The sequence below is a fragment of the Lissotriton helveticus genome, chromosome 11 (genome assembly GCF_964261635.1).
Source record: "Lissotriton helveticus chromosome 11, aLisHel1.1, whole genome shotgun sequence".
NCBI classification, from domain to species: Eukaryota; Metazoa; Chordata; class Amphibia; order Caudata; family Salamandridae; genus Lissotriton; species Lissotriton helveticus.
Window position 1 is genome coordinate 201,137,507 of NC_136072.1, and position 26,277 is coordinate 201,163,783.

Below are 26,277 nucleotides of genomic sequence, written 5' to 3' on the forward strand. Positions count from 1 at the left end.
ATGAGGCAGCCGCCACATTTGTAGTGTCCTACGGTTTTGTTAAGGCCTCACATAGATGATAAGGTTGGACTCTCAGCACGAGGCAAGGCTGCTTGGACCAAATGGTCACGAAGATTTTTGCCGCGCTTGAAAGAAAACAACGGTAACTCATGTGTGATACCCGTGGCCACGACTAGTTGCCAATGTTTTTTAATAATAGCAGTCCCAAATGATGTCACACATGGGATGCGAGTAATTGGTTTCCTGATTTTAGGGATCAATAGGAGGTCACAGTGATTGTACCATGCTCGTTTCATCGGGCGCTTTACAAGTTTACATGGATATCCACGTTGTAGCAGTTTTTTTTAAAGGATCTCAGCGTCACGAAAGTTATCATCTTTAAAAAAATAATCTCTTCGGATCCTTCTGTTAGGTTTCATAATCAATTGTCCCTGGATCAGGGTTGTTGGACAGCCCCTGTAGTCTGTCAATAATGCATTCTAACAGAAGGCATTAGAAACACTAAGCAATTTTATTAGCAGCACAATTTCATCAGTAAAGGGTAATAAACATCATGTTCATAAGAATTTTTCATTAGTTCAATTCATTTGTATGTGCTATTATTGCTTTGTATATATGTTTTCTTCTTTTTGCATTTTAAAACACGCTTTTATGGTACTTCTTCTATACTTGTCTCAGTTCCATGTGTCACTGTGTCTAATGTGTGCAAAGTGCACTTTCAGTTTTTCGTGTCTTTAATCAGTAACTGTGTTGTGTATCATGTTTTTTTAAAATTGTGTTTCTTCACTATTATATGTCTGTGATTATCATTTTTACACTAGAAACCCTCAAAACGAACTTACTCCTGCACTTGACAGTGCTACATTTGTTTGTGTTTCTAGGGTGTCAAACTGCCTGCAAGAAATACTTCAACATTTGATACCCTAAAAACTCAACTCTAACTCTGCTTTTACAGATATGGATATTAGACTATGCAGGTCAAATATGTGCATTCACTTACAACTCTGCATGTCCTGATTTTGAGAATGAGTGTTGTGAATATAAACATGCAAACTGTTGATTTGAACTTAATTTTGGCTAAGGTGCTGCAATATTTTGGAACTGTATACAGAAGACTGTTTAGCATAGTTTCGAGCTTGCATTTACCTATGATACCTCTTGCAAAGTTGTTCCTTTGTCTGAACTCTTTTTCAATATATTTCTTTAATTGCACAGGTCAAAGAGTTTAGCTTTTCATGCAGTCCGTCTAAAGAACGTTTCTTCAGGCACTGCAGAAGATAATGAAGATTTGGTTTTAGATATCTTTGAGCCAGAATTATTCAAGGGTCAAAGAAATGATACCCAGGCATCAAATATGGTGGACACTAAAGATGCTACAGATGATTCTATAGATGTTTCATGTCAAGATTCGAACACTGTACCAGAAGTCACTAAAGAAAGCTTCCAGAAAGGCAGCATTGAGACATTAAAAGACCCTGCCGGACCATGCGATAAACTTTACTTACACTTGAAGGAAAATCTCAATGCAATGAAGGAATATGTTCTGGAAATTAGGAAGAAAATCCCAATACCAGACCAATGCATTATTGAGGGTAAGTGATGGAAATAGTTATTGTGTGGTGTTAATAATTGTGTTTCTGTTGAAAATGTTAGTGATGTTCACATTGATGGGCGGCATATTCTTTCCATACCCGATATGTGTTAATTTTGTGTAAACTGCATAAACCTGGCAGGGTGAAAAATGTATGTGAGACACTTGTGAGATATCTGTTCAATTCTAAAGTCATGCAGTGAACTTTGCTTTTGCAGCGCATGTGATCAACGATTTACCATGATTTTGTGCCAAGATTGCACCACTTTCCCAGTTCCTGCACAAAAATAATCATAACCATAATGCAGGCACCTATAAACTAATTGTAAGTGTGCCTTGGTGCTAGGCAGCATACAGTGTTCCATTACTGCTCTCTCCCTTTCAAGCGATGCAGTGCAGCAAGTTCACTTTCTATGTTACATTGCATGATATAAGAGTAAATATACCCCCAGTTTGACAGGTCCTCAAAGATACCTGCTGAACATACCAATCTCCCACTAATACAAATTGCACAAAAATGGGAAACAAATGTTCCACAAAGCACTTAAAATCCAGTGATTGGGTTTTATGTTATATTAGGCTTGTATAAAAAGATAGAAAGCTGCATATTTGCACTGCATTGCGTCATCTAAAATGTTGCACTGTTGGCATTTCTTGTTTTAGTTTCAGGGGCCTCTGCTGTCTACTTTTGTAACTGTTCAATAATGTATTTAATTAATTTCATCATCTACAAGATTGCTATTTTCTGGGGGGGTGTACCAATGACAGACATTGTTTTTCTAGCAGCTAAATCTGTCAGGGGGAATCACTGTTGTATATATTCATGGGTAGATCCCTTCAAACACAATGGCTAATGTAATGCTCAATGATTTATTCTTCCTGGGCCAATATGTGAGGTGCCCAGGGAGATTCAAACTGTCAAGTTTGTTTGCACACATTTTAGAGGTCAAACTTTCTTCTGAGCACGTGCACCCACCTCTAGCCCCTTTCTCTCTCTTTGTTCATCTCTCTCCCCCTCTCTGCATCTCTCTTTCTCTCAAGATCTCTTTCTCTCGACTTGCCAGAGCCTTGTTAGCTCTTTTGAAGTGAAACCTGTAGTCTTTCAAATCAATACCCTCTTGATGATTCAAAACATTTTTTAATTAATATATTTACTAATTAGTGTCCGATTTTACACATACCTGTCTTTAAAATCTTAGTTGCCCACTATATAATTGTTATATGTTTGTCCATGGTTTGCATATAGAGAACATGTTAGCAATATTCATATTATCACATATCAGACAACTGATTAAAACTGTTAATGAAAGCTATGAGAGAGTCGTTGAATTGCAAGCCTATCTTTTCTTAAATAAAGCTCATTGGAGGAAAAACAATATTCATCGATCACCAGTAGATGGGTGGCTTAGTAGCATTATTTGAACTGTAGCAGGAAAGTGCACCCCTTAAACACAGGTGTGCAAATTTCATCTACTGATCGCAAACCACATTGGGCCATTTGTGACTGGTAAAATGAATTTTCCATGGACAGAAGGAAAATATGACTCAGTCTTAATAAGTATGCCACTATTGGGTTTTAGTCATTATCGGCTGCGGCCCGTGCAGGTCAGAGCGGTGGGGCCGGGTTGGGGAGGGATTCGACAGACGACCACTAGGGAAAATTAAATAAATAAATCATTTCCCCTTGTCATCCTCTGTCCTAATCCCCCTCCCCACTCGGCCCCACCACCCAACCGCTCTTACCTGCATGGGCCGCAGATGGTTATTATCACAGCTCTGAGCACATCTTGTTTATATTCTGGAAGAAGCAGGTGAAGTCTTCCAAATATTTATAGTTAATGCTCGGAACATGCATTTACAAAGCACCTTCATGTGATACCTTAACAGCGTTTTAGTAATGTGTCTAGAAGGTGTTTTTTCAGGACTGTGCAGCCACTGGATTATGATGTCAACATGGAAAATGTCATATATGAGTTCTCACAAGCGTACAATTCCATGAATGGTTTTTTAATGATGGAATGGCTAGGATATGTTGTGACATCAGAATGTTTTGAGATAGGAATGTCCCCTGTATGATTTGTCCTTAGTGAACCCGCATGCAAGTTTCTACCCAGTTTTGTGTTTTTGTTTTGGTCTCAGCACACAAGACAATCATGCCTGTTATGTCTTGTGAGTTAGAGATGATGCACTCAGTAGAACAGTGACGTACTTGGGCGTAGGTTATAGAATTCATGATGTAAAATGTTCAGTTAAAGGTTACACACTAAAGAATAAAGATATGGGGGAACACCAGGAGCAGACTTACTTGCCAGGGACGCCAACGGGCGGTGCCGTGAAGTGAACGGCGGCACTCTGAGAGGCAGGCGTGGACGCCGGAGACTCCATTCACTACAGCCCCCAGCAGCCTCAGGGGCGGCGCGCTCGTGACGCGCCTGGAGCGCCCGGAGGCGCTAGATAAACGCTGACCTCCCTCTCGCCCTGCGAGTCACGCGCGGGAGCGACCGGGAGAAGCCCGGGACAAGGGCGGGACCGTCTGTGGCCGTCCGGGGACGATCAGGGACGGGACGGGCCACCTCCCTTGGCTGATTTCGTGAGTACGTGCCCAGTTTGGCCGGGCTAGTGGCTATTCGTATAAAAGCCTGTTTGTGACCTTATAATTGCCCGTGACTTTTAAATTACTGCCAATATGTCTATTCAATCTACCCTCCCGGACAGCTACCTATTGAAAGTAGACACTAGAATCGATAGCGATAGAAGGAAATCGCTAGGCAAATGTAACTTATCTGATCTCCCCCTTGTTTCATCATCGGATCCTAATGATGCGGATATAATTATTACCAACGATACCATTATAGCAGCTGAGACTGATAACATCTGTATCAATGTTGATTCCACTGAGGCTCCTGTTGATCTTTCTGTGGTGGAAGATATACTGAACCCATCTGAGACCCCTGAAGGCACCCCTCTACAGTCCACCAGAGCTACAAAATTTATGAGAGCATGTAGGAAAGTAGTTCCCAAACGGGGTAGCCATTCTGCAAGGAAAAAAAAAGGATACTATACACAAGGAGAATAGCGGGGATAATGGGGCATCATCTAAAGACAATTGTGTTTCTATTAATCCTAACCAAATTGACTTGTTAGTGAGTACCATCGATGACAAATTGAAGTTGGCTGTGGAGCCTTTGTTAGCTAAGATTGATGATTTGTGGGCGGAAGTACTGAGATTGAGGGACATGGTGGATCAGCATGCAGTTAATTTGGATAAATCCGTACAAATTATTAAAGATACTACATGCCCTCACCCAGTTCACAAACAAGATAAGGGACAACCACGCCAGGTAAATAGTGCCCCTCCTGCTATTAATGTAGGGAAACAACCACCAAAGGAGACACCTGTATTGGCACGCCCTTTATTACATGATACGGGCCGACCTTCGCAGGTACCGGCGGTTGCGTCTGCAGCCGTAGTGTCTGGAGGTTTAAATTCTGATGTAAGAACACTGCCAGTACCAAATAGAGACAAGACGGTGCCGGTGCCAGTTGTGTCAGCCACACCAGCCACATCAGCTGCCATGGGGGGGACTGATGGGGTTCCTGTAAGGATATGTAGAAGACCGGTAGACCTTCCCCCCTGAATGTGTGCCCTATGTGGTGGTATTAACTAATGTCCCGGCTCTAACTCAGACTCCACATATTCAGGAGTCGGTGGTTTCCTTAAAAAACAAAACAACTTCTTGGTTAAACCGCCATTGTGGTTATCCAGTTGGCTACTCTGATCAAATTATATCTATCAGAAGAGTCAATTGGATTGGTAACACCCGGAAGACTTGTGGGGGTGATTGTGTAATTATTAACTTTAAACACCCACAACATGTTGCGACGATCTTGCTCAGAGCAGCTGCATTAACACAGTCAGAGACTGATGTCGTCGCTAGACCATTGGGCTTTTTTTATAACCATCTCAACAGGTTGCCTTCTGCTAATTGTAGGGAGGGGGCTAATAATAATAACTTTACTTTTTCATCTACTGGAAATAGACCTGTGTTACCCACCTTTAGCCCTGGTTTTTCCGATGGCAGACCCACTCTGCCTTTGCACATGTTGTACCCTGCCCCTGGTGGGAATAGATTTACAACACACACACCCAATTTTGTACCCACTTGTGATGGTATATTTTCACCTGCTAATGGGATGGTCTATCAAGTCCCAATCCAGAATAGGTATCAGTCATTGAGTTTTCTGGACCAAAATGACTGACATCAGATGGGCACTGGAAATGGGAGGGATGTAATCAGTAATCATAATGGAGGGTCTACTATGTCTGAAATCGAACCGGTTAATAATGTGACTATAGACTGTATGCCGGTAGGAGGAAAGGATGAGAATTTTAGGAATAACATTCAGCTTTTAAATTCAGATGAGAACATGTCCACATTTAGTGAAGGCCCGCCTAATGTTAGCCATTATAGGAAAAGTGAAACTTGCTATATCGCCAGATGGAATAGTGCAGGCTTGACGGCCAAGGAGGATATTCTAGGATGGAAGGAATTTATTAGTTTATTTGATATCATTTGCCTACAGGAAACCTGGTGCAAAAATTTTAAGGGCAGTGATGGTTTTGTATCCTATGAACTTCCTGCCCTGGCATCGCCCTTCGGTAGAGCAAAAGGAGGGTTGTTGGTTTTGATATCAGTCAAGTTACCAATTTTGGTGAAAAAGCATGTAGTAGTGGGGGCTCACTCCCAAATTCTATGGCTAGCGCAAGAAGCGGGTAGAAATATACTTCTGATTAATTTTTATAATATTATATTTGATGGTACTAGGCACACAGTAATTAATGACTTAGAAAATGCACTAAGTCGTATTGTGAATAATTTTAATGGTGTTTACGAATTTATTTTTGTGGGGGATTTTAACATTTCTGTTTGCCCCTTATCATCCCAGAAGTTATGTGGTGTCTATGATCGTTCAGGGGATGCTGACGTTCACTTTCCCCATAATTTGTATGGTGAAAGTTTGAATAGCTTTCTGATAGATCATGACATGGACATTTTGGAAAACGGAAAGAATGACCTGGGCGAAAGTTTACCGACTTTCAAAGGGAGGGGGGCTAGTACTGTTATTGATTTTATGTGCATGTCCTCTAACCTAGTTCCTCTGTGCTCAGAGCTTAAGGTGGTTGATGTTATGCTAAGTGACCATAATTGTTTAACTATTGACGCCATGATTTGGAAACCTGCCCCTGTTTCCGATCTGGGTACTATTGTTAATATCGAACCCCATAGACCAAATGGTTTCAGGTTAAGGTGGAAAGGAGATAAAGCCGAATTAACCTCCGATTCTATCATTAATAGCTGTATGATAGAAATTACGGCAATCCTTGAACAAGACAAAATCACGGCTGACAGCATTGATCACTTTGTTAGAATTAATGCAACCATCAATAAGAAGTTTACTAGAGTAGCCGGGCACAAGAGTAGACAAAAAACGGGGTGGTTTGACCATGCGTGTTCTACCGCCCGCAATGACCTTAAAGAGGCCTTAGCAGTTAAACCTAGAGATAAGAGTCTGGTGACCCAACTTAGGCAGGATTACAATTTGACCCTTAGACGCAGAAAGGCTGAACTCCAGCAGGAAGCATGGGATAATCTTAGCCTAGCAGCAGAAATGAAGAATTGCACAATGTTTTGGGCCACTTTGAACTGCCCATTTCTTAAGGACGAAAAGGTACCAGAGCTAACATCAAACGTGAGTATGGAATCATGGATACAACATTTTTCCATCATTTTTGACTCGGGTAAAGGACCGGTATCCTCTGGAGATGATTGGCCTATTGTTGCCTTAAATATCACCATACCAGAGGTTATGGATAGTATTAGAGCAAGCAAGGGAGGGAAGGCCCAGGGACCTGATGGGGTGCCTATAGATGTGTATAAGATTGCTCCGGAGATATGGGGCCCATTGCTGGTTAAGATCTTTAACGCAGCAGTTAGCTATGAGATACCGTCAACATGGGCAGAATCAATAATTGTCCCCATCTTCAAGAAAGGTGACCGGGGTGTTGCAAAAAATTACCGGCCAATATCCTTACTGGACTCATCTGTGAAAGTCATGAGCCGGGTCCTTCTAGTTAGATTAGAGGAATGGGCAGAGACCAATGGGATCTTAACCAACAGTCAGTTTGGGTTCAGGAAGGGACGTGGTACCATAGAGCAATGCTTGAATTTAGAACTTTTGGTAGGGAAATATACCCAGGCCAAAATGGGGTCCATTTATTTGTGTTTCGCTGACTTAAGCAGCGCTTTTGATATGGTAGACCACGCTATACTCTGGGCTAAACTGATAGAAATGGGAGCCCCCAAAGGTATAGTTTACTTCCTGGCCCGCCTGTATGAAAAATTAAGCACCAGTGTTCGGTATGGACCTAATGGGGAGTGTACGAGCAAGTTTAGGATCGGGAGGGGAATAAGGCAGGGGTGTGTTTTAGCACCCCTGCTTTTCACACTCTTCATTAATGAGGTTGATTCAGTTCTACAGACAGTTACGGCAGATGTCCCGAGAGTTAACAACCTTAACATCCCTGTGTTACTCTATGCGGATGACGCCGTGCTGCTGTCTAGAACACCATTGGGTCTTCAACGTCTGATGGACAGGTTTGTCCAGTTCATCAAAAGCAGGAAACTGGTTATTAATAGGACTAAAACTTATGTAATGGAGTGTGGATCAGGACGATCTAAACCGAAATCCAATTTCCATTATTCCATAGAAGGTGATCCGGTCCAAAAAGTGGATAACTTTTGCTATTTGGGGATTACATTCTCAAAAAACGGCAGCTGGGACACAGAACATAAAGCCGTTAAAACAAAAATGATGCGGAGTGCTAACGGGGTATTTGTATTCGCCAAGAAGTTGGGGAATAGGCGCATTAAAGACATGTTAAAAAAATGTCAATCTAGATGTCTTTCTGCGGCCCTGTATGGGGCTGGGGTATGGGGTGTGTCATCAGCCGGGAGTCTTCAGGTAGAGGAGAATAATTTTCTGAAAAGGCTCCTGTGTTTACCCAAATCAACTTCCAACAACTTGGTTCATAAGGAATTGGGGGTTCAATCCCTGAATGATATGATTATGTTAAGACCCCTATTATTGTGGCGCTCGGTATGGCTGAATGATGGTACCTCTTTGAATAGAGCCATTATCAATGATTGCCTTACTTTGGACCAGCATTTAAAGATCCCTTGGATCAAATATGTCATTGATAGCTTCCAAAAGGTCTTTGGGCTTGATATGTTTAATAATCGATATTGTGCATCTGACATCTCCAAGTCTAATTTAAAAGCTACTTACCTGAACTATTGTGCAGAGAGGTGTGCTTTGGAGGAATTAACACTCTCTACTTGTATGCAGTACAATAGCATGAATGACTTTATCGGATTCCAACCATACTTGACACAGGTGACCAGAGTTTCGCACCAGTTTGTGCTGACCAGGATGAGGATGGGAACAGTACATTATCTGGTAGCGTGTCCCAATATAAATATGCGCCCTTCTGGACCCTGTGCTTGTGATAATAATGCTGAGCAGAGCACTATGCATTTTCTTTTATCATGTCAATTGTACAGTGAGCTACGGAAAAAGTTCCTAAAGCCTATGCTGAAAAGATTTGGAGTAAGAACAATTAATGACTCTATGAAACTGCTTTTTAATTTGTACCGCCCAGACATTTGCTTTTTTACGGCTACTTTTCTGCTCAAAGCAATTGGTACTAGGAAAAGTATGTGCTTTTAATCATTTTAATTATTATTCCATCCCCCTCTGGATAATAATGTATTATGTGTTTCTTTTAATATTGAACATATGTCATGTATCTACAACTGTGTGTGCTTTTATGGACATGTTTTATATGTTCCGAATAAAGCTTTATAAGATTAAAGATTAATAAAGATATGTAATACCAAGCTCCCTGTGTGGCATGAACCTTTGCATGTACCCGGGCTGGGAAGGATGCTACACCTGGCAATGAGATAGAGTATTATGAAAACCCTGCAACCCCAAGACCCGAGAGTATTCTACCAGAGAGTTTGCCTTTTCCAGCAAACTGCTTGTGTGTGCCACGTTTGCCTCAGTCAAAGTGAAAATTAACAGTTGATGTATGTGGAGTCAGAGTGCCACTCCAGCCAGTGGAAGGCTGGTGAACAAATTGAAGGGCTTAGGAAAGTTTGTTTGACATCTGCTAGAAATTTGCTGGTAAAGTCGAGACAAGAGATACTGTGCCAAAGTCTAACAAAGAGCCGTCATTCATACAGTATGATAACACTGAAGGCAGCAACAACCAGATACAGAAAAGTGATAAATGCCATGATAACAAAGTACAACAAAGCACTAAAAGTGGAAAGATTTCTGATGCAAATAAACCCTAAAGGCAGTGGAAACCAGGTATATTGCAAAGAGATGAGAAGGGTGAAGAACCTGTGCATAAAACAAAGCCGCTATTCACCCCAAAGAAGAAGAGAGCGCCTCACAACTAAAGAATGAGCACCACAACCCAAATGTTAGCACATGGCTAGTGCTTGACGAAGGTTGCCAGTCAAGGCGGGCAGTAGAAGCTGCCATAACAAGCTCTGCTCCTGACAGCAGAAAGTTCCACAAGTTATGATGCTGCTGCATTCCTAAGACCACCACCTCCCTTCTATACTGCCCAAACATGGAATATTTGCGGTAGATGGACTGCCTGGATTGAAACTTTCGATGATTTCACTGATGCGCTGGAAGAAGTACATGCCAAAAAGATCATTAAAAATTTGAAGAATTTAGCAGGTGAAGGAGTAAAAGAAGTGATAAAGAAAATACCACTCGGTGGTGAAGTAATGTTTCATCAAATCAAAGAGGTACTGAACACCCAGTTCAGTAAAATGCCACATGTCAACTATGAAAGGTACATTTTCACCAAGCAAGGCAGAAAATTTGTGAAAGAATGGATGAATTTGTAGAAAGACTTGTTACGCTCATAAAGCATACGTCTCAGAGTAATACATGGTTGTCTCTCTGACGGCAAATGCTGAAGGAGACACTCAGCTTAGTGCGAGTACTCATGGCTGCTAGAGCAGAAGAAAAAGCTGATAGACAATCAGGTAATATAGAGGCTAGAATAGCCCAAACTGAATCAGGGCTGAGTGTGAAAAGTAAGTTGGAACACAAAGTAGAAGGCCATAAAGTAATGATGTGGATTTTCTTTTCTGCATGAAGGTGAATGTCCTGCCAATGGACAGATATGCAAAGGCTGCGGGAAAGAGTACCATTTTGCAATGGTTTGCCAAGTGAAGGAAAGATCAAGTGTGTCATGTTCAGAATGGAAGGAAGATCAAGTGTGTCATGTTGAGAAAACAAAATGGATGCCAGAAATGTTCAGATACATTCAAACCTTGCCCACAAGGCTAAGCAGCATGTCAGTTGAGGAAAGTTGAAACTGAACGACGTATATTGTCATCAAATTCCTCGTCTAAAAGTTTGTCACCCTCATACAGTTAATGGTTCCACGCTGAGGAATAAAGACTTGTAATACCAAGCTCTGTGTGTGGCATGATCCTTTGCATATACCCGGCTGGGGAGGACACTATACTGCCTTTGCACTGAGAGCAACCTTAGTTAAGTACTGTAAAGAGCAGTGATCAGTGGGGTTAGGGGGAACTCTATTGTTTGGAGGGACGCACCAAACATGCTTTCCATTGAGAGTGGAACTAATGTCCCCTCACCAGATTGTAAGATACTGACAGTGGTGGCTGCATCAATTGTTAGTAGAAGGACATTCTAATACAGAGGTGAGTTGCATTCCAGCGTAGTCCTTTAAATTGTCTGGCTGGTTTACTGCATCCGGGCTCTACACTACATCCCTGTGTGTCTTTGCATACATGCATACCTTTACTGTATGTTAGAATTGTTTAAGGAGTATGTGTACTCGGTTGGGGTATGGGCATGATGGAATCCATTTTGATTTCTTCTGTTAAGGTACTGCACACAAAATGGAGGAAAGAGATCACCATCAGATTGGCTATGTGAATTGCATACCCAGACTAAGACTTATCCTTTTGGTAGGCACTGAAAGCCCTGGATTTGGGAGGACAGGAGATAGTGGTGTGTTTGAAATACAAAGATGTTCCCTAGACATGGCCTTCCCTTGGTCTCTCAGAGGTGCTACAGATAAAGGGTAATAGAATGACGAGAGTTAAGGTTGTCCCCTTCTTTGTGTGCCAGTGTTTTGGGTGGCTCAGAGAGAGAGCTTTCCAAGTGGTTCCTTCATCCTGCTTTCATTTGAAGAAAAAAAACCTGTATCTGAGCTGGTTTACTTACGTCTACTACCCCTCCTGGGATATAGGCCATCAACAATAACTCCTAAGCCATCTCTGTCCTGGGCTTTTCTTTCAATCTGACTCCAGGTGTAACCCATCTCCTTGCAGTCAGTCTCGAAACCAGGTGTTTCTTAGCCTTCCTCTTTTCCTTATCCCTTGAGGGTTCCAGGTGAGGGCCTGCCTGGTGATGTTTGATGAGCTCTTGCAGAGAGTGTGAACTATCCAGACCGAGTATCTTTTCATGATTTTTTTCATGAGCAGTGAGTTGGAAAGTCTACTGTATCTGAGCTGGCTGGAGTCTATGCATCAAGTGGTCGAACTATTGAGCGACTTGGAATTCACAAAGAATGTCTAAAAGGATTTCTAGAAGGAATGTATAAAGATCAGTTGGAGCTTCCATTCAGTTTTCTGAGATATCTCCTAACCTATAGAGGACTTCTGTGATCAAGGGTTGAAACTTCTTTCTGCCACCTACCCAAGGGTGTTGGGGACCATGTCCCCAGATGGTTTTGGCCTACTGTTGAGTGTCTGTCTTGAAGACTGCTGAGCTGAAAGAGGTGCACTAGTGGTGTGCCTGTACAGTACCTGTCCAGATGAGAAACCTAAAGAGACCTGCCTGCTTTTGGACCTGTGAATGGCTTGATGAAGTGCTCTAGACAAATGTATGTCGTTATCCCGCAGTATTTTATCCCGCAGGGAATCACAACGTGGTCATTACAACAACTGCGTTGTGATTCCGCATACCATTTCTCCGCAAGTCGGAAAAACGACTTGCGGAGGGGGTGCTGGGTGTTGGAATAGTATCATTTACTATTCCAACTCCAGAATGTGCGGACACTAGGGAAGGTGTTAAATTTTAAATCCAACACCTCCCTCCCATACCACCCCCCCGCGCAAGTCGTTGTTCCGACTTGCGGAGTAATAGTATGCAGAATCACAACGCGGTCGTTTTAATGACTGCGTGTGATTCCCTGCGGGGAAAACCTTTTGTGGTAAACGTTGTTTACTGCTCTAGACATCACCCCAAAAGGAGTCTGCCTGGAGGACCTGAGGTGTACAGTAGCTGTAGCTGTGTGACTGCAGAAGTGTGCCATGGTTTTTGTGCCCTGTGTGGTGGTGTACAATGGAAGAATGAAGGCCGAGAATGGTGAGACATCCCATTTTGCGGACATCAATGTGCCACAGTGCAGATGTATCATATCATCATGTACCTCCCAGTACTGCTAACATCTTTGTACTCCAGTGCGGCTGTGCCACTTCAGCATATTATAGCAGTGCTGCCAATATCAATTAGACCCTGGGCAGCAGGTTTGCATCATCAAGTGAGCAGCCTGAGCTCACCGTGACCCATCGTAGAGTGCACTGAGAAAGAAAATGCTCAGCAGGCTCCAAACCAAATTGTGACCTCCAACTCATCCCTGGACTGACTGCTTTAGTGTCAACTCTCACAAAGGTCCCTAGGAAGAGGGGCATGAGCTCGGTAAGGCACATCCATCCTCAGAATGCTGTCCTTTTTCTCCGGGGGATGTCCTCAAAATCAAATTGTGACCTTCAACTCTTCCCTGGACTGAATAATTTGCTGTCGGCTCTCTTGAAGATTCCCAGGAAGAGGGGCATGAGCCAGACTTCAACGCGTAAAAACCAGGTGAAGCACCTCTTCATTGCACCCCGGGAAACCTGCAGCTGCTATTATGGCTGAGCCATAGAAACAAGAAAAGGGGAATATAGAACTTTGTAAAAATGGATATCAGAGACTGGCATGGTAATCATGGGCGGGGGATAGCCTAAGCACCTGTCATATTAGTTTGAAGCATGACCCTATAATTTTCCATTCATACATGGCAGACTCAATAAGGAGTATATTACTTTCGCATTATGACACCTCTGTAGAGTAGCACTTTCTACAGTATTGGGCCTTTAATCCATTAACATCTGGTGTAGTATTGAGTTATTGTAAGTAAAAAATACTTACCTTTCATTAAGCTCAAGTACTACTTGGACATTGTAATTATTTGTAGGCTATTGTATGCCTTGTTGAGTTCTGAGCCTCTAAGCCTACGCCAACTGCTTGACTATGCCTTGGACTCCTCTCCCACATCCACCATTGGGAGTCAAGAGCTAAAGGATGTACTTGGTACTCGATTTGCTTGATCATAATAGGCAAATCACTGGAATGGCAGTGGAAAATACCAATACCTCCACCGTTGTGGTCTAAGACCAAACCAGACCAAAAAAGGAAAAGGGTTTTTGGAAAACTGTTTAATATTTTACAAAATAAATCTACAAAATAAATCTATTGCGTTTCACGCAAAATAAAATGTGAATGACATTCAGTGGATTTTGGGTATATATCTACTATGTAAAGAATTGTGGGAATGTAGCTGCTGTACAAAGGAATGTGGGTATGCTGCAGAGATCTAAAAGACTGGAGCGAGCAGGATCTTTGGGTAATGCAACAGGAGAGGAGAGTTGGCTTTCTCTGCCATGTCATGATGCAATAGCGATTTTAGAATAAAGTTGTCTTCTCAGAAACCCCTTGGAAAACATGCGTATTTGTCTTGGTGCTTATATAGCACTAACCCAGTACTGTACATTATGTGAGAGGTTGAGAGACAATCTACAAGATCATATACATCACATCAAGTGGGGAATACACATTTAATGCACATTACATTTCACATTTTCTGGCACAGGGAGGTTAAGGGATTTGCCCAGAATCACACAATGCTGTATCTAGTGCCGAGTCCAAGATTCTAACCTGGGTTCCCAGATTTTAAGTGAAGCAGCTCGAGCTGCTAGGTCACATCTCATTCCAGGAAAACTTCCCGATGCAAGCTAGCCATATGTCAACATCGCGTCATGATACCCTTTTTCCTTGAAGGAATGTCACTTAAATTGTCATCTGAATTTGTGGCTGGAAACATTTGCAAATCAAAGTGATGTAGTATATGACATTGCGATGTTCTGTAATAGTACAAATTACAACTACAACGCCTTTCATACATCTTGAAAAGCTATTTTACATTCGCAGTCGGCCGAAATTACCAATTTGCACCATTTGCGAATGCGAAATTGTTTGATACATGTGGCCCTAAAAGAAGAAAAGAATTTAGGGGCTGACTCAAAACAACCAATACCTTAAGGGTCTTATCTCAATTAGCAGTGCCGGCGTTAGCGCTGGTGGCGCCTGTTGTGACAACCATTTTTGGCACCCCCACACCCCATGACTGCCTCCTCGGATTCTCTCACCACCACAAGGCAAAAGAGGTCAGTGCCCCATCCACGGGTCAGCGCCCAGGGCGGCCGCACCCGTTGCACTGCCCTAAAGCTGACTCTGTCAAATGCCCCTCTGTTCATTGTTTGGGATAGGAAACATTTGGGGATAACGTCAAATCAGGACTCAAAACTTGATGAAGAATGTTTGTTCTGCAAACTGCAATAATAGTCATGCAGGCTGACATCCTACAAATACATTGCTCATGAGTTGGGCTTGTTTGAAAATCTGTGCTTTCTTTCTTCAAATCTTGGAGCAAGAAAATGAATACATCAAAATGAAGAATCCATGATTTCACATAATTCAAATGTAGTGATGTGCACGTGGACTGTTTGCTTGAATTTAGAAAAAATATCCAGATTCCATTGCTTCTTTCTCAATTAAAATATTAGGACATGATGTTCCTCATTTTTCTGAATTTTGTTCTTTCGTCTTATGTTCTAATTTAAATCACACATGATAAAGTAAAGCTCTATCAACGTATTTTGCATGCCAAAAAGTGAAAAAGTTATTGTTTTATACACACTGGTTGTTTCTCTACGATTTAAAAAAAAGGCCCAAGATATACATTTTCATTGTAGTATGATTCATAATTTTGCCTGGCAAACCAAATGACTAACACGGCTTACTTACAGATGGATACATCTTCCATTTCTTTGTCTGTAAATCTTTTACAAGTCCCATATGTTCCCGGGTCTTTTGTCAAAGATTGCCAAACTGACCTTTTTGAGGATTTTTTGGGAATTTTTGTTTTTTGGCAGCGCTTCAAAGTCCATTCGTGCTAAGACAATTTACTGGAAATTCCAAGAACAAGAAAAAGCTTTCACTGAGGATTGAAGATTATTTCGTATGACTCAGGCTGAAGGAATTTAGGTAGTGCGCGTTTGCTGATTGTGCAGGGAATAGTTTGGTACTATATCTGACATTGTATACACCGTTTACAGTAGAAACCTGGCAGAGTTATGGCAACAGCCAGCAGTCAACAATCGTATTTAAGTTAAAGAAATTATTGCGTGTTAATAACATTTGAATCGTAACACCGTGAGGATGTGGCCTAATGGCTAGAGCGGTCGACTTTGAAGCAGCGGACCGGGGCTCGAGTCTTGGCAGAGACACGCAGAATCCTGTGATTCTGGGCAAATCACTGAGGGGCAGATTTACAAGCCCCTTGCGTTGTGTTTGCGCCGCAGTTGCTCCACTTTTTGTGACGCAGCAGCAGTGCAAACATGCGGCCCATTTACAACGTGAGGCATCTAGGGAGATGCTTCACATTATACCTGCGCCAGGTAGAATGTATGCAGGGTGGGCGTTCCAACGCAAAGAAGCCTCGTAGAAGTGACGCAGTGAAATCTACAATATTTCACTGCGCCACTTCTAGGACGCCACTGCATCAAATTCTTACACCTGCTTGAAGCAGGCGTAAGGAGTGACCCAGCACAATGAAGATAGGCCTGCCTCTGCATTGCTGGAGTTCCGTCGTGCTTGTGACATGACTCCAGCAATGCGTGACTTTTGCATCAACAGATGCGTCAGAATTTCTGACACATCTGTCAATCCTTGCGCCATGGTGCGCCGTAAATACGGCGAATCCATAGTGGCGCAAGGGTTTCTGAAAGTGGTGCAAGGAAAGTGACGCATCTTCACAGATGCGTCACTTTCTTGTAAATCTGCCCCATTATCTCCCCGAACCTAACAAAATGCATGTGTCTGTCTGTAACACAACTGGTGCTCATTTAAAGCACTCTGATAGCTTCGGGTTGAGTTCGCTCTATATGAACTCCCCAAAAATCTTGGGTTTGGAAAGGAGAAATGTTTGTTGCTAACAATATCTCATAGGGCAGGTTTCAGTCTGCACTGCTTTATCTGGCTCTTCTCTCCTAATGGGTTGTATATGTACACACTCCTGTCAGCTCCCAAGATTTATGGGCCCATACGTGATTAGCTCATCCCGTCTAGGTTTGTCCTACCATTTTGGCATTTGTAAATGCAGGGAAAAAACCTGGACTGGATCACACATGCACATTTCAAGGTTTGTATACATAAAACACATTCTACTCTTTCAGTACACCTGGTTTATTCCTGTATACCAGGAGTAAGCCAGGTCTATTTCTGGAATTTCAGGAATTCAGGAGTAAGATATGACAACAACGAGAATAAGTCACAAAGGTATTTTTGTGTCACATCATATATGTACTGAGAAAAATGTGGTTTCGTTCTTATTGTACTTCTTCATGCAATGGAAACTCAAAGTAAGATGTTATTGCTTTCTGAAAATTCACACTCAAAGAATACATTTGTTCTGAACCTAACCCAAATCGCCCTAAACCCAGAATAATTCCTAAATTCCTATTCCTAAACTATGAAGGCTCTGGAGGCGGACTGTGAGTTCAATTTGGCCCCGGGGAATGGGGGTCTATGGGACCTAATAAGGCTTGGGAGTTGGCCCTGATGGCCTCCTCCCCTTTTAATTGAATTTGGCCGCAATCGATGGGGTCCTGAGGGCCAGATAATGCTTAGGGAAGGGGGCCACGTGGCCCCCTCTCCTTAGTATGTGTTGCTTGTTTGGTGTCTGGATCAGCACCGGGGCACCTACTTATAATTTAGAGGCGCCCCGGGGGGTGAGGTCCCCTTGCCACAATAGGCTCAGAGTTGGGACCACGTGATCCCCTCCCCTTTTGATTGTAATTTTGGGAGGGGGTCCTTGGAGCCAACTGAGGCTCAGGGGCTGCACACACCCCTCCCCTTAATATATGTTTTGGCCATAGGGGATGGAGTCTCTGGGGCCCAAAGGTCAACCTTATGCTGAGCATGCCAAAGGCAGTGTGCAGCATGGGGTTGGCTGCCTGGGGGCGGAGGGGTTGGCCACAGGGCCTTGCTGGCATTGGTTCCACCCCGCTTGAGCAGTTTTCTCTTGATCCAAGGAGTGGGAGCAATTCAGTATGTTTTCCCTGTCTGAGAGCATGGGCAGGGAACAGTTTTTCTCCCACCCTGCAGGAGCTGCTTTGTGCTCCCCGCGGATGGGAGAGCATTACACTTACCTGCATGCGCTCTCGGCAGGGAAATAGACGGTGTCCCGGGGGTTGGGCTCCCTGGGGCCAGTACCTCAGCTGGCTCGGGGGGAATGGGGTCCCCAGGCCCATTCTCGAACTCGCCCTGATGGATCATTTCTAAACTTTCCAGGAAGGAGATGAGGTGGAACATTTTTTTGGGCGAAAGTTTTATGAAGATTTGTCTAATGAAGCTGAGGATATAAGCAAACAAAAAAAAATGCATGTCCTATGGGGACACAATCCTAACTATAAATGCCCATTGGCAACAGCCACTGGGTAATATTGTCAATTTATGTATGGATACAATTAGGTCAGAGCTCCAAAGTAAACGCATTTTTTATTTTGCTAATAACTTTGACATCGTTTGATGAACCTTAACAAATCTTTCCCCCAAAAATGTTCGGCCACATTAGCTTCTTTCTGAAAAGATATGTTGTGAACCATCAAATTGGAGCCAAGAAAAAGACGAGGTCCTAAACCGTTCTTTTCTCATGGTAATTCTCAAACGTTATTTTGGGAAGTGATATAGACAAAATGACTGAACTGAAATACACTAAAATTAGCAAAAAGGTTTACTCTGAAAATGTGCTTTTAGTTATTTGGTGTAAATCAGTTAGGCCGCTTTCAAGACATTAGCAATTAAAGAGGTGCGTTGAGTGGTCCTCTAAGGGTTAAAAATGTACTGATATCCGGACATTTGGTTCTGCGGAAGTCCAGTCGGTTCATCTTTTTAAAAAATGTGGCCCTATAATTGTCAGAGGGAGCATTTCCTCCCATGGGCCATTTCAGTACAGCTATAGTAATATGTCTGATTGACTGGCTGAAGCTAGAAACTAAATGCTGCAACCATCAATAGAGTACTCTGGAACTTGGTCTTTAAGTCTTAACATTTTGGGGGGAAAGCCTATAAGGGGGAATGAAATGTATTCGACCCCAGGTAATGCTGTACCAAACACCTGGTCCTGCGTACCCAGTGCAGATTCCCATGTGTTACTGTGGTACCACAATTATTTAGAAAAAAACAACAAATATATAGGTATGGGAGACTGCATTCATATGTGTTTGCTGCAAGCTATGTTTCTGCTAATATCAGAGAATCACAAATAAAATCTGCCCCACCAGTCCATAACTCAGCCCCACAAAAAGTCAGGAAATCAGCAACACAGTGACCAGTCAGCCCAGTCTTTCTGGCCCTGCCAGATGGTTCTACAGGCCTGTCCAAACCTGTGTTTTTCCTTTTTGGGTATGAACTGCAGTGTCTGTAAATATTTCTCAATTCATTTCTGTTCAAAGAGGGGACGTACATCCCAATGGAACTTTTTTCTGTGTGGGGGCATTAACTGAGTTAACAGGAAGTGACGTTTTCCTAATGGCTTAAACTGCTTGACTTGTGGTTTTTCCCTTGCCCTGTCTATGCATAAAACCGACTCACAGAGCACTGGTACAGTTTACAACAGGATGTTGGAGGCCCCCTGAAAGTGTCCCGAAAAGTTATGGTTTATGTTAACTGCACTAGACATGAAGAAACTCGAGAACGGCCTCCCATGAAGCAAAAACCAAATAAACATTTTTAAGCGCCCTGGTCATTCTCTCGTTTTGGGTTTCGGATAATGGATCCGAAGCCTATTATTTTTCAGTGCCATTCGGGCTTCTAAAGGCATCTACCATTATGTACTGCCAGTCGTTTTTTAGGTCTGGCTAGTTAGAGCCTTCTTATGTTGCTTTCTATGAACTTTCAGTGCAACAACGACGTTTCCAAATATTAAAATTACTTACTATACAACAAATACGAGTTATTATTTCTCAAATATTTTACTTATCAGAGCCTAAAGTGTAAAAAAAATGGCTCTGTGAACTAGGGCAATACGACAAAAGAGAGGGAGAGAGTGGGTGAATTATTGTGGAGGCATTTCTATGACTACAACGTGCAAAATATTCTGGTAATATGTGCTTTAGTGCATTTCACTGATAACGCCATATGCAATGACTTGATCCTATTGCAAATCTAACAGATGGATAATCATGTTTATTTGATGCAATCTGGGTGAACTGGTTTTGGATTTTTTGTGTTCCGGTTCAGGGAGGACCCGGTGTGCCACTTGGAGCTGGACTGTACCTATTGGAATAGGGTCAAGACTGATCTGCAATTGGCTGGGTCCAAACTAAGGTGGCATGGTGGACAATCGAACAATGAGTTTGAATGCTGCTCCAAGCTTCTGCCAGTGGTTAGAATTATAGCAAGCATTGATTCCTTCTTTGTGAGTTTTATCTACCTCTCGAAGTTGCAAAGGCATGCCCTGACGTGGGTCCTGTGCTCTATGTGCCACTTGGAACCAAGCTACATCTGACTGACAAGCCCCTATCAGGGTGTAACTGGTATTGGGTATTCTGTGTCGGGCAAAAGAACTATTGGTTGGAATGCTGCTCCAAACTTCTGCCAGTGGTTATACTTATAGCAAGCATTGCTTCCATCATATTTGTGTGTTTCATGTACCTTCCGAAGTGGCAGAGGCATGCCCAACGAGGGTCCTGTGCTCACTGGAACCAAGGTACACCTGGCTGACAAGGCCCAATCAGAGTGTAACCGGTCTTGGGTTGCTTGTGTCAGGCAAAATAACTATTGGTTGGTGAGCGATTGTCAGTGGTTAGATTTATTGCAAGCATTCCTCCCATCACCTTTTGCCTTTGACGTTCAGCTTCTACCACAAAAGGTGGCAAGCTAGCAGTTGGTTACAGATCATTCCAAATGTGCTTGTAGGTGGAATCAGAAACAATTTTTCTTTGAATCTCAGATGGCCTTATTCAGAAAATTGGCTGCACTGCGAACCAAAATAATATGGGGAACAGGTAGACTCAGGGTAGCATTAAATGAGTTATATCTGCTATGAATAAGTGTCTCTTATTGTGTAGTCAAGCCACATTTTTTTACTGACTGGTATTGATGGTTTTTGAACTTTTCATACTGAGGCACTACAGTCAGTCCCCAGTGCATGAGCTCTGTCCCCTAAAACATAATACAATTGGCTAATCCCCAATTAACATATTTAGTTTGACAGGAAGACCATCAAGTATGAGGCAGGAAAATATACAAATGGCATATAAAAATAAATGGCACCTGTGTACTGCAGCATTTATTGTGCCTTCCACTAGGCTGATAAAGGAAACACAGCCTCAGGCCTACCAGTCTAGTCTTGCTTCTGTAGTAGTTAAACCTACAGGCAAACCTGTCAAAAAAGCCCTTTTTTACATGAAAGAATCCTACTTTTAAATATTAAACTAGTTAACCCTAAGTATGCCCTATTTCCCACTAGGTAAAGTTCCTAGTATCCGAAAGTGGTAGATGCAAGAATTCAATGTTGGCATGTACCTACAGTGACTAGCCCTCAAAATATATTTTCACTATAATGGAATGCAGCTGTCCTATGAAACAAACTAGAGTTCAGAATAATATCATAATCCTTCTGTTTCTGATTTGAGAAAAGCTCCTCGAATAATTCAAACAATATTTTTAATGCCTATTAAACATCCAATTCAGTGGTATAGTTAGATTTATTTAGGAAAGTGATATTTAAAAAGTTAGGCTTTGCTTAAGTCCCCAGTAGACTAATTAGTACTGGCCTGCTGGCAGATTGCCTGTCAGTGCTTTCCTGTAATAAAGAGTGAAAGCTGCTCCCAGAGCAGTAATAATGGCTCAGGTCTTTTCATAGGAAGGACTAGGTGTAAGGAATATGACAGCTATTAGCCCAGGAAGGACAGCTGGGGAGGGTTCAGGGACTTCATTAACCTTAAAGGACAAGGGTGTGGCCTGCCTCTTCCCAGGTAAGTGTAATGGTAAACCTAAGGAAGAGAAATATTTTGTTCAATAAGCCCTATGAAAGCCAGTTAAGGCACCAGCCAGGTAAAAGGAGGACCTGGTCCCAGACCCTGTTTAGTGTAGCTGAAGAGGAGAGTCGTGCTCATTTTCCTAAACACACCCCTCGCTGGCACACAAGTCTTGCTCAGGAGGAGAATATTGGATTTGACTCAGAATTGTGCACAGTGGGATAGTTTGCGGTAAGTGAAATAGGATGTGCTGCAAAAGGGGGAAAGATTGTCCTGGGAACTATTTTTCTCACTGGTTAGGAAGTACTCAGGAATACCCAGGGCCGGACTGGGAACCGATACCGGCCCTGGCACAGTGCTCGGCCAGCCCCCCCCCCCTTTCCCCGGGGGGTTGGGGGTGCGACCGCGCTCTTTGCTAGGGCCGGTTTTCGGCCGATTTTGTTACAGGGCCGTTTTGGCCCTCTAACAAAACCGGCCCCCTGGGGCCCAAAACCGACCCCCACCCATGCGGCCGACCGGGGGATTGCCCGGTGCCCGCAACAGTCAGTCCGGGCCTGGGAATACCCCGACCAACGGTTGTGTGAAAACTACAACGCTGGCAACTCACACAGAGCTCATCAGAACACTCTCTAGACTTGCAGAAAAACAGAAGAGGACTTAACCTGCTGTTTGAGATCTGTGCGGAGACCTAAAGAGCTGGATATGCTTCCATTTGTAGCCAGGGCTAAGAAGTGGGCTCTAAGGAACAGTTGACTGGCCTCCTGTGTCCTACAGAGACACAACAAGTTGCAAGAAGCTTTTTTCCTGAAGTGCAGATCTGATCGGTAGCAAATGGAAATGTACTGGTCACAGCTGGTAGCCTCTCCTAGAGTATGTCTTGGCACCTAAGTGCTGTCTCTGCGGTCCTCTGACCCTTACAAGTGACCAAGAGGAGCTGCTCCAGAAACTGAAAAGTTGGAGAAATGTTTTCACTTCTAAGTCCTCCTGAGTGTCAGCTGGACATTGTGGCAAAAGTGTCCAATTTCAAAGTGACTACAATGGATATAGCTTTAGACTTGCCCCGCTGGAGGATTTTGATGTCCATAAAAAAAGACTAAGGGCCCGAATTAGATCTTGGCAGACAGGTTACTCCATCACAACAGTGACAGATGTCCCGCCACCAAAATGTAAATCCCATTATATCCTATGGGATTTATACTTCGATGTACGAGATATCAATCACCATTGTGACAGAGTAATCCATCCCCAAGACCTAAATCCGTCCCTTGGTCTGAAGTTAGAAATCTTTACCTGGAGAAGGTGTAAACATTTTCCGCCCCGCGTTAGGACTTCATCACCTGCAAAATTTGCTTTCACATGGAGCTTCTTCTGATAAAAACTAAAAGCTTCAGCGGGACCGTGTCTATCCAGCGTTGAGAGGACTTCAGCAGATACAGCCTGCAACTTTGCCCCACTGGAGCATTTCGACTTCCGTTTCTGGAGGCAAAATCTTTGATCGGGACACACCCACTTGTTGTATCCAACACACTCTCATCACAGTCTGCCTGAAACCATGCCTAGGTCGTGGTCAGCTGTCAACTGGGATTACAGAGACTCTTTTTCTTGAGGGCTTTTGCTTTCAACGTTTAAAAATTCATAACTTTGGTTCTCATTTGGGTCCATGGCAAAGCAGTTTTATTGTTACAATTTCCATCGATGAATGCCTAAGTACTGACAAGCCATTTCTTAGATCCCTGTAGTTATTCAAAGTGAAGATGCAGTCTAGTTTAAAATGTCTTTCAAAGACATTTTATATGAGACTCCTGAAATTAAGGGTCACACATGTTCCACAAAATCATTTATATGAACAGGTCATGCTCTTTATTCCTCATAGTGAGACAAATCATCAGCGAACTATATTTCAGAAGTCTAAAGGTGGGTTCACTTCTTAGGAATTTACCTTTTATAATGCTTCAACAAAAACTTATTCCAGTAATCTAAAATGTTAACCTTCTCATCAAAACTAAATTCCAATAAGCAATTGTCATTTTTAAATCGAATATTTGGTTCTCAAGATTTTCAGCAAAATGAAATGTAAACTTATGGAATCTGCATACTTCAGGGAATTCTAAAGTTATTGTTCTAATCTTTGTAGCAAGGTTTACAGAATTTCTGTGATGTTCAACCCCAGATCTGGCCATTGTGCTCTCCACAAATTCATTTTTCCTTAATTTATTGAATACCTGACCTGAATTTCCATGTTCTTTCTAACACATATATGCTGGTTAGGTTTTCTTCCTGCACTGAAGTTTACATTAATAAACTATCTGACTTTGTTTATTTTTGATGATCTAACCTTACAATAATATGCACAAATATAAGAAACTCGCTTCAGTTCTTCAGGGACGCCAGAGGACCTACTACATATCACATTCTGTCATCAAAAGGGTCCCGAACTTGGATGTGGTTCCGTGGTTCCATAACAGTGAAATGTACGGCAGTGGCTACCTGAGGAAGAGAGGTCTTAGTCTTGATTTGACCTTCATGAAGGTTAAAGCAACCTAGATGTGAATCCTACTTTATGTGAAGAATTCAGAGCTTATCCTTGGTAGTTTGGCTCTAAAAGCAAAATTTTCCTCACATGTAGCATGTGAATAGCAGTATCAAAATCAACATAGTATTTAACAAACAAATAACTTAAAATTTCCAAACCATTTCAGTTAAAAAGAGTTATATTTAGTCATTGAAAAGACACCAAAAAAACAATTTAATGATGGGATCAGGAAGTGACAAAAGTATGAAAAGGAGTCAATATAAATGTAAAAAGTCAATGCTTTTGTATGAGGTGTGTTTGACTGAGTCTTAGGCACCTTCTTCAGTCAGCCATTTATGAAGCAAGGTCAGGCAAGAATATCACTTTGATACCTAGGAGTGGGTAAAACTTGAATGCTGGAGAAAGCTGCATATTTTTTGATTATGCAATTTCTCATAATTTTTGCATGGGTGACTTGTTAACACAGAAAATGTTCCACAGGGTGACACTTTCTTTTCAAACCAGCCTCCTGCTTTTCGCTTGCAATATTTCTCATACTAAGGGGTTGATTACGATGTCGCTCGAAAAGGCTCCGAATCGGATTCAGATCTGACGAATCGGATTCAGAATCCGTCTTTCGGACCAATTCGGAAAGCTTTCCATGCGACTGATTATGATGTTTGGAAAGCGTTCAGACTTTCTAACTCATTCCGGATGGCATTCGGAGGAACCGGGTTGTTCCGAGCCGCCTTGTACAGGTCAACAGACAGCATTTCCGACCGAGCGATTACGATGTCAGATTCGGACAGCCTCTCCGAATCGGTTGTTCTGACACAGATCGGCTAGCAGAATCTGACTTCAGGGACCTGTAGCCGGCCCACCTTCACCCGGAGCCTTCCAAATGGGGCTCATGGGGGTACCTAGGGGACCCCTCTTTGCAACTATTCACAGTCTGGCAGACACCATGGGTGTGCCTGCCACAGGGTGCACAATTTTTCCCAACCACCCCTTTCTTCAATGCGAGCCTGTGTATTCTGTTGGAACACAGGATCCCATTGAAGTCAATTGGAATCCGACTGAATGGTATCCGGAACCATCGTAATCGGTCAGTCGGACTCCCCGAATCTGATTTGGTTAGAAACCATTCCGAGACCGATTCAGTCGGAATGTTTTCCGAACGACATTGTAATCGACCCCTAAGTGTGTGCTTGCCTGAAAAACATCATACAAGAAAACATCAAACCACATTATGCTCCAAAAGTATACATCTTCCAAACTTTTAAGGGAATTTCATGAAACAATTGCACAATTCCACAAACCCTTTGCCAAAATCCACCATGAGGGCCAGGTGAGAACCTGTTGCATCAATTGTTTGGACATGATCAGATTCACTGGTTCCAAAGTCCAACTGAAGTTCTGAGGAGTACTACAAAAATCTTGGGATGGGAAGAACTATAAAATTGTAGCTTCCAAAGTGGTGACGGCATCGTGCATGGGTTTATCATCCTTTCTGCGCTCGCTGCTTACCTTCACACTTCAAATTGTTTAGTAGCTTAGAATCCATGTCAGGGACTGTCCGGGACTATGTGCGGAACACAGTCAGAGACTTGGGCATGGACTAGGAATTGGGTAGAAAACTTACACAGGAAGGGGAGTACAGCGCTGCCCAGGATCATACAGGG

The 26,277-nt window shown here is 42.7% G+C and overlaps 1 protein-coding gene across 1 annotated transcript in view; it reads left to right on the plus strand.

The window, feature by feature from the left end:
• The window catches only part of VEPH1 (ventricular zone expressed PH domain containing 1), a 1,476,213-nt gene that overhangs the window by 730,317 nt on the left and 719,619 nt on the right, over positions 1-26,277 (plus strand). Inside the window, 1 exon segment of the mRNA XM_078667132.1 lies at positions 1,216-1,592. Coding sequence (XP_078523258.1) covers positions 1,216-1,592 — 377 coding nt within the window.